This window comes from Mustelus asterias, chromosome 12, assembly GCF_964213995.1.
Source record: "Mustelus asterias chromosome 12, sMusAst1.hap1.1, whole genome shotgun sequence".
Taxonomy (NCBI): Eukaryota; Metazoa; Chordata; class Chondrichthyes; order Carcharhiniformes; family Triakidae; genus Mustelus; species Mustelus asterias.
Window position 1 is genome coordinate 106,202,505 of NC_135812.1, and position 14,519 is coordinate 106,217,023.

The following is a 14,519-nucleotide window of genomic DNA, read 5'->3' on the forward strand; positions in this document are numbered from 1 at the left end:
GAGCTTCCTGATGACATATTTTGCAGAAGGTGATAATGATGGTGATAACCTTCCAACTCGATGTATCGCTGGCAGTTCTGCTCCTTTAATTTTTCACTACTTTCATCATGTGTCTTCTCTGTCCCATGCACCAGCTCACACAGAACATGGCACCAGATGAGTGATACAGCATGAGAAAGTCAGAATTGTGGCTAAAGATTCAAATCTCACAGATACAAATGTTGAAAGAAGGATTTCCAATGAACATTACATATATCTGCATGATGTGCAGTAGATGACGTGGGTCACAGTGGGGTCAATGCCCTTCTATTCAGTAGCATCCAGGGAAATTTTTTCCTCAGTGGAGAATACAGAAACTTCACTGGAGTTGGAATCGATCCGCTCCGCCAAACCCAGTGAAGAGGGCCTGAATGGGAACCTGAGGGGGGGGAGGGGCCTGAGTGGGGAGTTTGAGGGCCTGAGTAGGATGTCTGAGGGGGGAGGGGGCCTGAGTGGGGGTCTGACAGGGAAGGGGCCTGAATGGGGGTCTGAGATGGGGAGGGGGCCTGAGTGGGAAGGGGCTCGGGATACTCTCATGCCTGAGTGGTGTGTGTGTGTGTGTGTGTGGGTGGGTGGGGGGGGGAAGAGTGCAGATTACCTGTTAGTTGTAGGGGATTGGATTCCCCACTTTGGTGAGTGCTCCCCTGGTTGGTATGGGGGCAACCATTTATGTCTTTGTGGGAGAGGGGCCTATCTCCAAGCGTGGCAGGTTACCCAATATGAATAAATTGGCATCTATCTGGTCAGAGAATCCCACCTGATAGATGCTGCTAACACCAGAGGGAAACTCCCAGGTTTCCTGCTAGCAGGGGCACTTAGTCCCAGTTCGGGAGAATTGCGGGCTATGATTTTGCAGACGTACCAATTTAGCTTCCAAGGTCTTGTTCACTTGAACCTGTGATGAGGATATCTAGATAACATTGTACACCACTTAGCCCATTCAGAATTTGATCAATGGATCTCTGGAACAGAGCAGATGCAGATGTTATCCCAAATGGCAGTCTCCGGTATTGAAACAAACCTTTGTGTGCCATAACAGTGAGTAATTGTTGTGAACTTGCAGCCACTTTCATTTGTAATCATTAATATATAATGTGAACAGTTGGGGTCCTAGCACAGATCCCTGCGGAACCCCACTAATTACTGACTGCCAATCAGAAAAAGACCCATTTATGCCAACTCTTTGCTTCCTATCTGCTAACCAGCTTTCTAACCACTTCAGGCTATTACCTGCAATCCCATATGCTTTAATTTTATATAGTAGTCTATTATATGAGACCTTGTCGATAGCCTTCTGAAAGTCTAAATAAACCACATCCCACTGGTTCTCCTCGGTCAACTCTACCAGTTACATCCTCAAATAATTCCAAAAGATTCATCAAGCATGACTTCCCTTTTGTAAATCCATGCTGACTTTGTCTGATTATACCACTGCTTCCAAATGCTGAGTTATGAAATCCTTGATAATGTACTCTAGCAACTTCCCCAGTACTGATGTTAGGCTCACTGGTCTATCGTTTCTTGTTTTCTCTCTACCTCCTTTTTTGAATAGCGGGCTTACATTAGCTACTCTCCAATCTGCAGGAACTATTCCAGGGTCCAAAGAATTTTGGAAAATAACCACCTATGGATCGACTATTTCCAGGGCCACTCTGGGATGAAGTTTATCAGGACCTGGAGACTTATCCACCTTCAATCCCATCAACTTCCCCAAAACCATTTATCTACTCATGCTGATTTCCTTCAGCTCCTCACTAAAACATGTTTCTCTCAGCATTTCTGGTACACTATTCATGTCTTCCTTTGTGAAGACTGAAGAAAAGTGCAAATTTAATCCCTCAGCCATTTCTTTATTCTCCATTATGAATTCTCCCATTTCTGACTGTAAGAGGCCTACATTTGTTTTTGTCAATCTTTTTCTCTTTACATATCTATAGAGACTTTTATAATCAGTTTTTATGTTCCCTGCTAGCTTACTTTCATACTCTATTTCCCCTTCTTAATCAATCCCTTGGTCCTCCTTTGCTGAATTTTAAACTGCTCCCAATTCTCAGGCCTTTTGCTTTTTCTTGCCAATTTGTATGCTTCTTCCTTGAATCTGATACTCTCTCTAATTTCCCTTGTAAGTCATGGTTTGGCCACAATTACCTTACAACTCTTGCACCAAACAGAAATAAACAACTTCTCGAGTTCACCGATTCATTCTGCCTGCCATTGCCTGTCCACTGTCTTTTCTTTTGGTAATGTTTCCCAGTCCATCGTGGGTTTTTGCCACATGTCTTCTTGTGACTGAAGAGACTGATTCTGAACCCACAGTTTTTTGGCCCCATAGGCAGGATATAGTGGGATCCAGATGGTAGGAATTGCTTTCTCAATTTTTCCTTCTCCGCTGCTGCTCTGCCTCATCATTAAGATACTGTGATTGAGTCATGATGAGGTTTGACGGAAAGTTGTCAACATTTCGAACAACTTGTAGTAAGCTTTTCCCAGTCATTAGTATCAATGCTGCCACACTCCAAGGAGAACTTCAAAGTGTCTTTGAAGTGCTTTCTTCGTCCTGCACTGAATCATTGACCATCTGAGAGTTGAGAAAACTGGACTTGTTGGAAGAGAAGCTTTTCGGCCATCCAGAGAGTGTCCAGTCCATCAAAATAATTTTTTCAAGGGGTTTGCCTTGAATGCTTATGGAGCTGACTTTGAAAAGGAACCACTATTTGTTCCACAATCCTCCCATTGAATCTGGAGGATTCAGTGAAGGTATTGCTGATGGAATTTATCTATTGCTCTTTTGTGTTACTGATACACAGGTCTGACTGCAGTACAGGAGTGTGGTGATGACAACAGTTCTATATGCTAGAACTTTTGTTGACTTGGAGAGGTGCTTATTCTCAAACACTCTCTGCCATAGTTTGTGGAGGGCTGACTTGGCACAGCTGATTCAATGTTGAATCTGTCAATGGTAGCCTTTTGAGAAAGATGGATGCCAAGGTATGGGAAGTGCTCAATTTCTTCCAGAGTATCTTCTTCACAAGAATCAGAAGAACTAGGAGCAGGAGTTGGCAATTCAGCCCCTTGAGTCTGCTCCACCATTTAATACGATCACAGCTGATCTCATCTCGGCCTCAAATCCACTTATCTGCCCGTTCATCTAGCCCTTCAAATCCTAAATCATTAAAAATCAATCCCCCTCTTCCTTAAATTTACTCAAAATTCTGGCATCCACCACACTCTATGATGGTGAATTCCACAGGCTCACGAGCCTTTGAGAGAAGTAATTTCTCCTCATCTCTTTTGTAAATCTGCCACTCGTATCCTAAACTATGACCTCTTGTTCTCGATTGCTCTACAAGAGGAAACATCCTTTCCGCGTCTACTTTGGCGATTCCCCTTATCACCTTGTACACCCAAGTTAGATCTCCTCTCATTCTTCTAAACTCAAGAGTATAGGCCTAAACAGCCTAATCTCTCTTCATAAGACAAACACCTCAACTCTGGAATCAATTTAGTGAATCTCTTCTGAACCGCCCCCAATGCAAACTACATCCCTCCTCAAGTAAGGGGACCAAAACTACTCAGAATATTCTAAGTGCGGTCTCACTAATACTTTGTACAGTAGCAACACTTCACTACTTTTACATTCTATTCCTTTCGCATTAAATGCCAAGATTTCTTTTGCCTTCCTTATTACCTGCTGCACCCACATATCAATTTTCTGCAACTTATGCACAAGGACACCCAGATCCCTCTGCACTGAAGCACCCCAAAGTTTCTCTTCATTTAGATAATAATTTGCCTTTACATTTTCCTACCAAAATGGATAACCTCACACTTAACCACGTTAAATTCTATCTGACAAATTTTGCTTCACTCGCTTAACCTATCCATATCCATTCGTAAATTTCTTATTTCATTATCAAATTCAACATAAATGGGAAGTGGAATATTTGACTGATAAGGTGTACGTTGGTTTGAGTTATATTTTGGCAACATTCATGGAATGCCTCATCTCTTGTAAGCAGAATTGAAAGAGATCAAGAGTGGCTTGAAAATCTGGTACTCAGAGTGGGCAAAGACACTACAAACACTGCAACCTCTAAATCTAGATGACACAGTATGTCTATGGTAGTCAGTTTAATTTTGGTACCAAGGCAACTGGGGTTATAGAGTTTTCTATCTAGATGGTATTTATTACTGAGAACAGGGCAGTTGATTTTTGATGAAGTGAAAAGCCAATGTCATGTTGATGGTGAGTAGTATTGAGGGTCTCACCCAACATTGTTTGAAAATCAGTTTTGATGGACTGGACGCTGTCTGGATTTTGAAAGTCATTCCATTATAGAACATTGGCAGGATTGTGAAGAAGTTTCTTGGACATCCAAATCTTTGAAGCACAATCCACAGAATTTTACAATTTACTGAGGCAAATTATTTGAACAGATCAATGAATGCAGTGAAAGGTGCCTAGTGTTATTCTCAACAATTTTCTTGGATTTTTCTGGCAACAAAGACCACGTCCCCAGAAGGATGATCTTTTCTTATTTTGGGATGACAGTGAGGATTTCATCAAGGACTGTACAAACTTTTCCTTAACACTTGCATCAAAGTCTAGGATCGGGATGCAGGTGCTGATCATGGCAGCATCTTGATTATAGCTGAGCTGTAGGTGAAGCGTCACGAGTCTTTCATTTATACATTTGGGAAATTCTGGCAGTGCATCCAAGATCCTATTGCAGACAGCCCTAGCAGATGGCACCACCATCGTTCAAGGGATCAGAGTGCACAAGTTTTCCACATCAAGATGATAATCTATGGAGAGGGCACTGAAACAAAAATGGCGAACACAACTGCATGCAATACTCTCAAGGTTCTCTCAACCAATCAAGGTTCAAAACAGGTTTAGCACAGCTTCCCAATTTTTCAGTTCTCGCTCCTGAGAAATAAACCCTCGTGCTGGGTTTGCTTTTTTAATGGTCCTGCTAACCTGTGGCACAACAATCAATGGTGTATTTGACCTGCAAGAGCCCTAATGTATCTGGACTCTCACCTTCCAAGTAATACATAACCACCCTATTCTTCCCACCAAAATGTACTACCTCACATCTTTCCATGTTGAAGATATTTGCCAATTATTTCCCAAACTGAAAGTGTATTAATGTCCTCCTGTAATTTGTTAAATTGTGCCTCAGCATTGCCTACCACCGCGACCCCTCACACCCACCCCCAATATGGAGTCATCCACAAATTTAGAAATTGTGTTTTTGGTTCTGAAGTCCGAATCGTTAATGTAGGTTGTGAACAGCAGTGGTCCCAGCACTGTCCTTGTGCTTTTCACTCTCTGCCACTCTGAGTAGCTGCACTTTACTCCCAATCTCTAGTTTCTGTCTTAAAATCCACAGCAACCAAAGAAATGACCAGTGTAGCTTGGAAATCTCTTCCTCAGCATAACACAAAATTGTAAGGAAACTACTAATATCTATTATGACAATCACAAGTAATGTGAAAGGTATTTAAGTTTACCTTTGAACTTACCATGTACATCAAGAAGCAACAAACAACTTGATATCTCACTAATTGTCCAAATCTTCTATTAAGATACTGAGGAGAAAACACAACAGTTCTAATTTACTTTCAACTTTATAGAGTCATAGAGATTTACAGCATGGAAACAGGCCTTTCGGCCCAACTTGTCCATGCCGCCCAATTTTTACCATTGAGCTAGTCCCAATTGCCCACATTTAGCCCCATATCCCTCTATACCAATCTTACCCATGTAACTGTCTAAATGCTTTTTAAAAGACAAAATTGTACCCTCCTCTACTACTGCCTCTGGCATCTCATTCCAGACACTCACCACCCAATCATCTTTTGAAAGTTCCTGTCTAATACCATCAGAATTGGCCTTGCCCCAATTTAGAATTTTAACTTTTGGGCCAGACCTATCATTCTCCATGGCTATCTTAAAACTAATCGACTTATGGTCACTGGTCCCAAAGTGATCCCTCACTAATACTACTGATACCTGCCCTTCCTTATTTTCCAAAAGGAGGTCAAGTTGGGCCATCCACATACAGAATGAGCAATTCCTCCTGAATACATTCAACACATTTCTCTCCATCCATGCCTTAATCTTTTGATAGCTGTTTCCACAAAGCATGGGATAGATACTTGTGTGTTCAATATGCCTTGGTAACACTAATTTTAAGGTGATTGAGGTGGTTTTATATCCATTCATATTCACATTCGAAAGTTGAATTGTTGAGTTTAGTTATATTTAAATTTTGAACGTGACCATCTGGTTTCTTAGTGAGCAATTCTGCACAGAATATACTTGTATTTCCCCTGTGGTTTTCACAAGTGATGTTTTCCTTCACTTCGGGGAAGTGTTTCTCCCTAATCTATCCTGTGTCCTCTGGGACACTGCTTTCCTCATGTGGCGATCCAGTTTCTGATGTACTCCGTTCTGCACTTTGATCAAGTGAATTATCTGCCTCACTTTTAGTCTGCCTACTTGGGAAATCTCTTGGTCCATATTTAAATCATGGAAGAAGGTTTATGCTAGCCACGCTTCAGAGGCATTTCTTTCAACCTTGGTTGTTTTTATCCCTGCCTTTTTGCTCGCCTCTGGTTTTGTTTTGGTCCTTTTAATTTCTACTTTTCGAGGCCAGTGAAGGGCCTTTAAATTTGGCTGCCTAAAACTATATGAGTTCTAAACTAGCCTGTAACTTGTAAATTCTGCTGGCTTATCTTTTGCTCCTTTAATCCTTACTCATTCTATCACCTCCTGGGGGTTTTAGGATTTCTTCAACCATGTGCCACTGAGCAACATTTTGCTTGTTCCCATAATTTTCCCAAGTCTCAATGCACTGCTCTTAACCCTCTGGACACAAGACTGCATTTCCAGATAAATTACTGGCATTAATTCGTCGGCACCTGGGATGGTGACCTTTATCGCTTCATAATTTGAAGAGCTGTCTGCATACAGCATAGAGCAGAGCTCACAGGCTTTTGCTATGAGCTGACCTGATTTTGCTGACCTTCTCAGATTTGCCAGCCACATTAACTGATCAGCCAGCTTCTCAAGGCTTTGAAGAAGGTTTCCCTTTTCAAACTGGGACACTAGTCAGGAATACTTTGAGGAATAAAGACTTTGGGCGGGATTCTCTGGTCCCGCTGCAGCGAACAGAGTTTGGCTGAGTGCTAAATTCTCCATCCTCACTAGCAGCGGAGGCAGGGTATGAACGACCAGAGAATTCCGGCCTTTGTTTCTGAGCTAGAGATATTGGATTTACCTACGGCATTTCAATTAGCTAAAGGCAAGTTCTCCCTAGCTGCTTCAATCTTCCTTAGTTCTCTATCTTTTTGTGCTTGTAATTCTTTGTTCAGTTTCTCCCACTGGAAGACTCACTCCCCTTTCTTCCCCTGCCTTTGGGGAGTTAAGAGGACAGTTGTTCACTGTAGAATTCCAGGTATTTCTTGCATCCAGCTTAGAAATTATGCAAAAATTGAAGAAAATATTTTAAAAGACACATGTTTGTAATTTGTACTTAATTTCAACATGTCCAAATGAGAAATGGGGGTATGTAGAGGAACATTGTGACCTAATATAGCCAATAACAGGTAATTTGTCTTCCTGATCTGGCAAAGGAATTAGTGCACAAGGGGAATCAAATGCAAAATTTAAGTGCAGGTCTAACATATAGGCCTGAATGTTACATTCCACTGCCAGTGGATTTGTAATGTTCTTCAGATGGGCTTCCCACTGTCTTCCCATACTCCCCAACTGCTTTGCAATTTTACTCTGGGGCTGATAAGGCCTCAGATAGACTGCCCACCCTTGTCCCAATTGTGGTCCTTAAGTGCCCAATTATTGATCACTTAATAAGAACATAAGAACATAAGAAATAGGAGCAGGAGTAGGCCATCTAGCCCCTCAAGCCTGCCCCGCCATTCAATAAGATCATGGCTGATCTGATAGTGGTTTAGTTCCACTTACCCGCCCGCTCCCCATAACCCTTAATTCCCTTATTGATCAGAAATCTATCTACCTGTGACTTAAACATATTTAACGAGGTAGCCTCCACTGCTTCAATGGGCAGAGAATTCCAGAGATTCACTACCCTCTGAGAGAAGACGTTCCTCCTCAACTCTGTTCTAAACTGACTCCCCCTTATTTTGAGGCTGTGTCCTCTAGTTCTTGTTTCCTTCCTAAGTGGAAAGAATCTCTCTGCCTCTACCCTGTCTAGCCCCTTCATTATCTTATATGTCTCTATAAGATCTCCCCTCAGCCTTCTAAACTCCAACGAGTACAGGCCCAATCTGCTCAATCTCTCCTCATAAGCTAACCCCCTCATCTCCGGTATCAACCTGGTCAACCTTCTCTGTACTTCCTCCAAGGCCAATATATCCTTCCGCAAATAAGGGGACCAAAATTGCACACAGTACTCTAGTTGCAGCCTCACCAGTACCTTGTACAATTGCAGCAAGACCTCCCTGCTTTTATACTCCATCCCCTTCGCGATAAAGGCCAACATTCCATTTGCCTTCTTGATCACCTGCTGCACCTGCAAACTGAGTTTTAAGGGCCATTTCCCACCCAGCCTCAATTTTTAGGCTGGCAGGAGTCGTTCCTGGGTATTGGGAATGGGGAAAGCCATAAAATAACCAGGTTCAGACCTGGGCAGGTGGGTTGGGGAGGGGAACCTCCATCAGAAAGCTCCTTTTAACTTTGTGCACCCTCAGGACCTGGTGTGACGGGAATCCCCACCAACTTAAAAATCCTAGCCATAGTCAATAGTTCATCGTATAGGGAAACGTAGAGGCAAAGAAATTAACATAGAAGTCAGACCAAGGGACTTTCACTGTGGATATCAGAGTCATAGAGGAGCCCATGCCCAATCTTCCTTCATACCAGTGAAAGGAGGCAAGAGTTCAATAGAGTAAGTAAAGAGCAAAATAGGGAGAAAGTGGAAAGTAGAAACAGAACACTTACTTACCTCATAAGTGCTGATAATGTTTAGTCTGTAGAAAAGCGGAATGTAGATTAAACAAGTGGCTATCATGGTCAATAACCAGGTGATGGAAAACATGAGAAACATTATCCCAAAGCTGTACACTTCAGCTGGATTTCCAATAACTGTAACAATAATTAGAAACAGTTAAACATTAATATTAAATCATTAGTCCTAATTGCTAGAATGTTTGTTTTAATCTGAGCTAATGCAGTTCTGTTATTTTAGTATTTTCACCTTGGATTTTTTCAGAGCAGGGCTTGATTAGGTTAACAGGAAAAATCATGTGACTGGGCAGGACTAGGCTTACACCGAGAAATCAGCTCAGTTGCTGCTTGGGATCGTTAGAGAGAAGAAGCTCTCTGTGTGCCTCTTTCTCTCGCTTGATTTGGAGACTGGGATCTGCCAGAAAATTAGTCTCTTTCTCTGGAGGCTGCTGCATGTGAGTCAGAAGACAGGTGTGTTTCTGTGTCTGTCCACAGGGGTGTAAAAGGTTGAAGATGTAACACACACGAGCATATTTGTTTTTGTGCTGATTCTGAAGAAAAATGCATGTCTTTAAGGACATTCTCTCATCCACCTTCTTCCGTCGGGAAAAAGATATAAAAGTCTGAGGTCACGTACCAACCGACTCAATAACAGCCTCTTCCCTGCTGCTGTCAGACTTTTGAATGGACTCACCTTGCATTAAGTTGATCATTCTCTACACCCTAGCTATGACTGTAACACTACATTCTGCACTCTCTCGTTTCCTTCTCTGTGAACGGTATGTTTTGTCTGGATAGCACACAAGAAACAATACTTTTCACTGTATGTTAATACATGTGACAATAATAAATCAAATTAGATCAAATCAAATCAAAATGTCTGTGGGGATATTGCTTAAATTGGAACTATAGAGATAGCTAGCTGTTAAGAATTATACCGTGTCATGTTTAAATATTTCAATTGGTAAGAGTTATGCTAATTCTTTTTATTATGTATTAAGTGTGTTGCTAAATTAAGTTTGTTCTAATAAAAGTTTCCTAGTGGGTCAACAAATCATATCTGGAGCAAAAGACTTTATGTTTGCCCTAATGCCAAAATCAAAAGAAAGCTGGGGTCTAGGCTAACTTCATAACATACCTTGGAGTTTCTGATCTGGTCGCTAACAGTATGAAAGATTTACCAAATTGTATCTGAGGATCCCTGGATCAGTACTGGCATAAAAATACTGGGTTGTACAGTGGATTTTACGCGCCCTGATTTAGCCCAAAATCGGATATTACGCGATCGCGCGACAGACCCTTTTTTGTTACTATTTCCGGTTTAGCGAATTAGCGCGACCCTGATTTAGCGCGACCCCGATAGCATTCGCAATCACATTTTATGGACCCCAACCATCGCGTTAAAACGGGGCTCCACTGTATTACGGGTCTCATAAGGATAAGTTACTCGTTCTAACTTGTATTCAGTTCTTAGAGAAGGATCTGTTGGATCAGATTCCTATTGCCTTAAAAAATTCCTTTAGGCTTCCCGGGGCAAATGGGACATTTGGTGGTGACACAAAGAATAGAGGACTCAATGATCAGCAGATTTCAAAATAGTCCAGATACTGAAAGAAGACATCAATACAATGGAAGGATTGGACAGGCAGAATGGGAATGAAAATACCTTTATTAGATCAAGCTATTGGGGCAAATTTTACCGTTCCGCCCACCATGGGAATCGGAATGGCCAAGGGGCACACCATGGAAAGATCTGTTGACCTCAGGCAGGATTTTACGGTTTCAGAACCTGTTATGAAGCCTTTGTGCTTTTGAACTTGACTTTGATACACAGTTTTGATTAATTATAGAGTCATAGTCATACAGTACAGAAGAGGCCCTTCAATCCATTGACTCTACGCCAATAAAACTACACTAAATCTACAGTAATCCCACTTTCCAGCACTTGGCCCATAGCCTTGAATGTTATGACATTTCAAGTGCTCATCTACATATTTTTTAAAGGTTGTGAGATTTACCACCTCTACTATCCTTGCAAACAGTGCACTCCAGACTCCCACTAACCTTTGGGAGAAGTATGTTTCCTCAAAACGCCTCTAAACCTCCTGTCCCTCACCTTAAAATTATACCCTCTCATTACTAACCCTTCAACTAAGTGGAACAGAGGCTTCCTTTCCACCCTGTCCACAGCTGTGCAAATCTATTTTCTACTTTTTCTTTCTCACAATTCTCACAAGAGTTAAGAGACGATAGGTATTTATGAAGTGACTATACTTAATGACTAGAGGAATTGTTACCTCTCCTCTTTCCAATAATATTTTCATACTGTAATGTACTTTGCACTGACTTCAAGTTCATTTTGCTGTTAAGAGTACATAGAACAGAATTCCTACAATGCAGAAGGAGGCTATTCGGTCCATCGAGTATGCACCGACCACTAACCCAACCAGGCCATATTCCCATAACCGCACATACTTACCCTGCTAGTCCCCCTGACACTAAAGGGCAATTTGCCATGGCCAATCCATCTAAACTGCACATCTTTGGAGTGTGGGAGGAAACCAGAGCACCCAGAGGAAACCCACGCAGACACGGGGAGAATGTGCAAACTCCACACAGACAATGACCCGAGGTCGGAATTGAATCCGGGTCCCTGGCGCTGTGAGGCAGCAGTGCTAACCACTGGGCCACCGTGCCACCCAAAATATATATTTTGGAATATCATCTTAAATGTATAGCTAACTTCAATTTCAATGATGCATATCAATTTACAATGCTGTTACTACCTTTATTTTATATACTGATTAGATCTTTCATAGAATAATAAAAACACAAACCTGTTATAGCAGACAAGAAACTAGAAGCCAACGAAAGAGCAATTGGGTATGCAGAGATCTGTCTGAAAAAAACATAAATTTGCTGATGACACCAAGATTGGTGGAGTAGTGGATGAGGTGGAGGGCTGTTGTAGGCTGCAAAGAGACATAGATAGGATGCAAAGCTGGGCTGAAAAATGGCAAATGGAGTTTAACCCTGATAAATGTGAGGTGATTCATTTTGGTAGGACTAATTTAAATGTGGATTACAGGGTCAAAGGTAGGGTTCTGAAGACTGTGGAGGAACAGACAGATCTTGGGGTCTATATCCACAGATCTCTAAACGTTGCCACTCAAGTGGGTAGAGCTGTGAAGAAGGCCTATAGTGTGTTAGCTTTTATTAACAGGGGGTTGGAGTTTAAGAGCCGTGGGGTTATGCTGCAACTGTACAGGACCTTGGTGAGACCACATTTGGAATATTGTGTGCAGTTCTGGTCACCTCACTATAAGAAGGATGTGGAAGTGCTGGAAAGAGTGCAGAGGAGATTTACCAGGATGCTGCCTGGTTTGGAGGGTAGGTCTTATGAAGAAAGGTTGAGGGAGCTAGGGCTGTTCTCTCTGGAGCGGAGGAGGCTGAGGGGAGACTTAATAGAGGTTTATAAAATGATGAAGGGGATAGATAGAGTGAACGTTCAAAGACTATTTCCTCGGGTGGATGGAGCTATTACAAGGGGGCATAACTATAGGGTTCATGGTGGGAGATATAGGAAGGATATCAGAGGTAGGTTCTTTACGCAGAGAGTGGTTGGGGTGTGGAATGGACTGCCTGCAGTGATAGTGGAGTCAGACACTTTAGGAACATTTAAGCGGTTATTGGATAGGCGCATGGAGCACACCAGGATGATAGGGAGTGGGATAGCTTGATCTTGGTTTCAGATAAAGCTCGGCACAACATCGTGGGCCGAAGGGCCTGTTCTGTGCTGTACTGTTCTATGTTCTATAAACCAATTCTTTTAATAACATGAACACAGCATTTTAATTTTTTTTTACAAAGCTAGGTTCAAAATGTTTATTTGGTCCGATAAATTTTTGAATTCATAGAATCATAGAATCCTACAGTGCAGAAGGAGGCCAGTTGGCCCATCGAGTCTGCACCAACCACAATCCCACCCACGCCCTATCCCATAACCCCATGCATTTACCCTAGCTAGTCCCCTTGACACTTAGGGGCAATTTAGAAATGGCCAATCCACCTAACCCACACATCTTTGGACTGTGGACGGAAACTGGAACACCCGGAGGAAACCCACACAGACACGGGGAGAATGTGCAAACTCCACACAGACAGTGACCCAAGCCAGAAATCAAACCCAGGTCCCAGGTGCTGTGGGGCAGCAGTACTGACCACTATGCCACTGTGGGCCCAAATATACTTACCGGTTTCCTACCATGAGCTCTTCTGTTGTTTCTTGTCCAGTCCTACCACGTTTAAAAGCAAAATAAAATCCAATTGCAGCAGATACAAGTAGCATAACAACAAAAACAACATAATCCCAGACTTGAAAGACATGATTCGCTGCCATGGCTGCTGCTTTTGTAAAAGTAAAACCTCAAAAAAACAGTCTAAGTCTAATAACTCTGGAGGCAATCTGATAAGAAGACTAAAGGTCCACATCTGCACTTCTAATGATACGTACATACTTGACTGTTCTTTTACTGCATGTAAGATAATTAATCGCCATAAATTGGTTACTGAATGACCATGACAGTAGAATTTCAATATTATTGCTGAATTATGTCACATTGAGAAATCCTATAGCACTTCATGTAAACATCTGAAGGGGTTTCAGAAAATTATCATTAGTTCATTATTAGTGGTGATGATGGTGTTCTAATGGGGACATCCTTTCCATTGTTAATCTGGGCACTGAAATTCAATGCTGCACTTGTCATGGTATTGAAAAATCAGTGTAATTATAAAGTTACAGATTCTGGCCACTGGGTGGTGTATATTATCTATCCCCTACAAATCTTTCAAAAGGTTTTCCGGAAACCTTTCTCTTTTTGTGGCAACTACAATTTTTACATGTGTTATGATTGCCACGGGGGATCACCAATAAATCCCCGTAGACCTCATTGAGTATGAGCTCCCCTATTAGGCAAGAGGAGGCTCGCCCTATAGGGAAGGAGCAGTGGGGGGGTGGTGGTTAAAACCAGTTGGCTCCACTTAGACCAGCAGTCAATAGACTCGGGACTTATTTGCACTCTGTAGCCATTGGATGGTGTGTGACTATCACTAAATAAACGGGTGATGGTGATGGAAAACTGGCCTCGGTAAGATTAGCGACTGGCCCAGATGGGGTACCTGGATGAGTACTCAGATCCTGCTCGGATCAGCTGGTGGGGATATTCACAGACATCGTCAATCTCTCTTTACAATAAGCTAAGGTCCCTGTCTGAAGATGACCATCATCCCGGTATCTAAGAAAAACCAAGCAGCGTGCCTTAATGACTATCGGCCGGTGGCTCTGACATCCATCATTATGAAGTGCTTCGAAATGCTAGTCATGGCACGAATCAGTTCCAGCCTCCCGGACTACCTGGATCCACTACAGTTTGCCTACTGCCGCAACAGGTCCACAGCAGACACCACCTCCCTGGCTCTGCAC

At 42.3% G+C, this 14,519-nt stretch overlaps 1 protein-coding gene across 1 annotated transcript in view; it reads right to left on the reverse strand.

Moving 5' to 3' along the window:
• Positions 1 to 13,512, reverse strand: part of LOC144501796 (sodium-coupled monocarboxylate transporter 1-like) — an 89,660-nt gene extending 76,148 nt beyond the window's left edge. The window contains exons 1-4 of the mRNA XM_078225815.1: positions 13,288 to 13,512; positions 11,872 to 11,933; positions 9,033 to 9,172; positions 5,569 to 5,634 (exon numbers count right to left, since the gene is read on the reverse strand). Of these exons, the coding sequence (XP_078081941.1) occupies positions 5,569 to 5,634; positions 9,033 to 9,172; positions 11,872 to 11,933; positions 13,288 to 13,433 (414 nt within the window). The 5' untranslated portion in view covers positions 13,434 to 13,512. The remainder of the gene's footprint in view (positions 1 to 5,568; positions 5,635 to 9,032; positions 9,173 to 11,871; positions 11,934 to 13,287) is intronic.
• Positions 13,513 to 14,519: the final 1,007 nt, after the last annotated feature.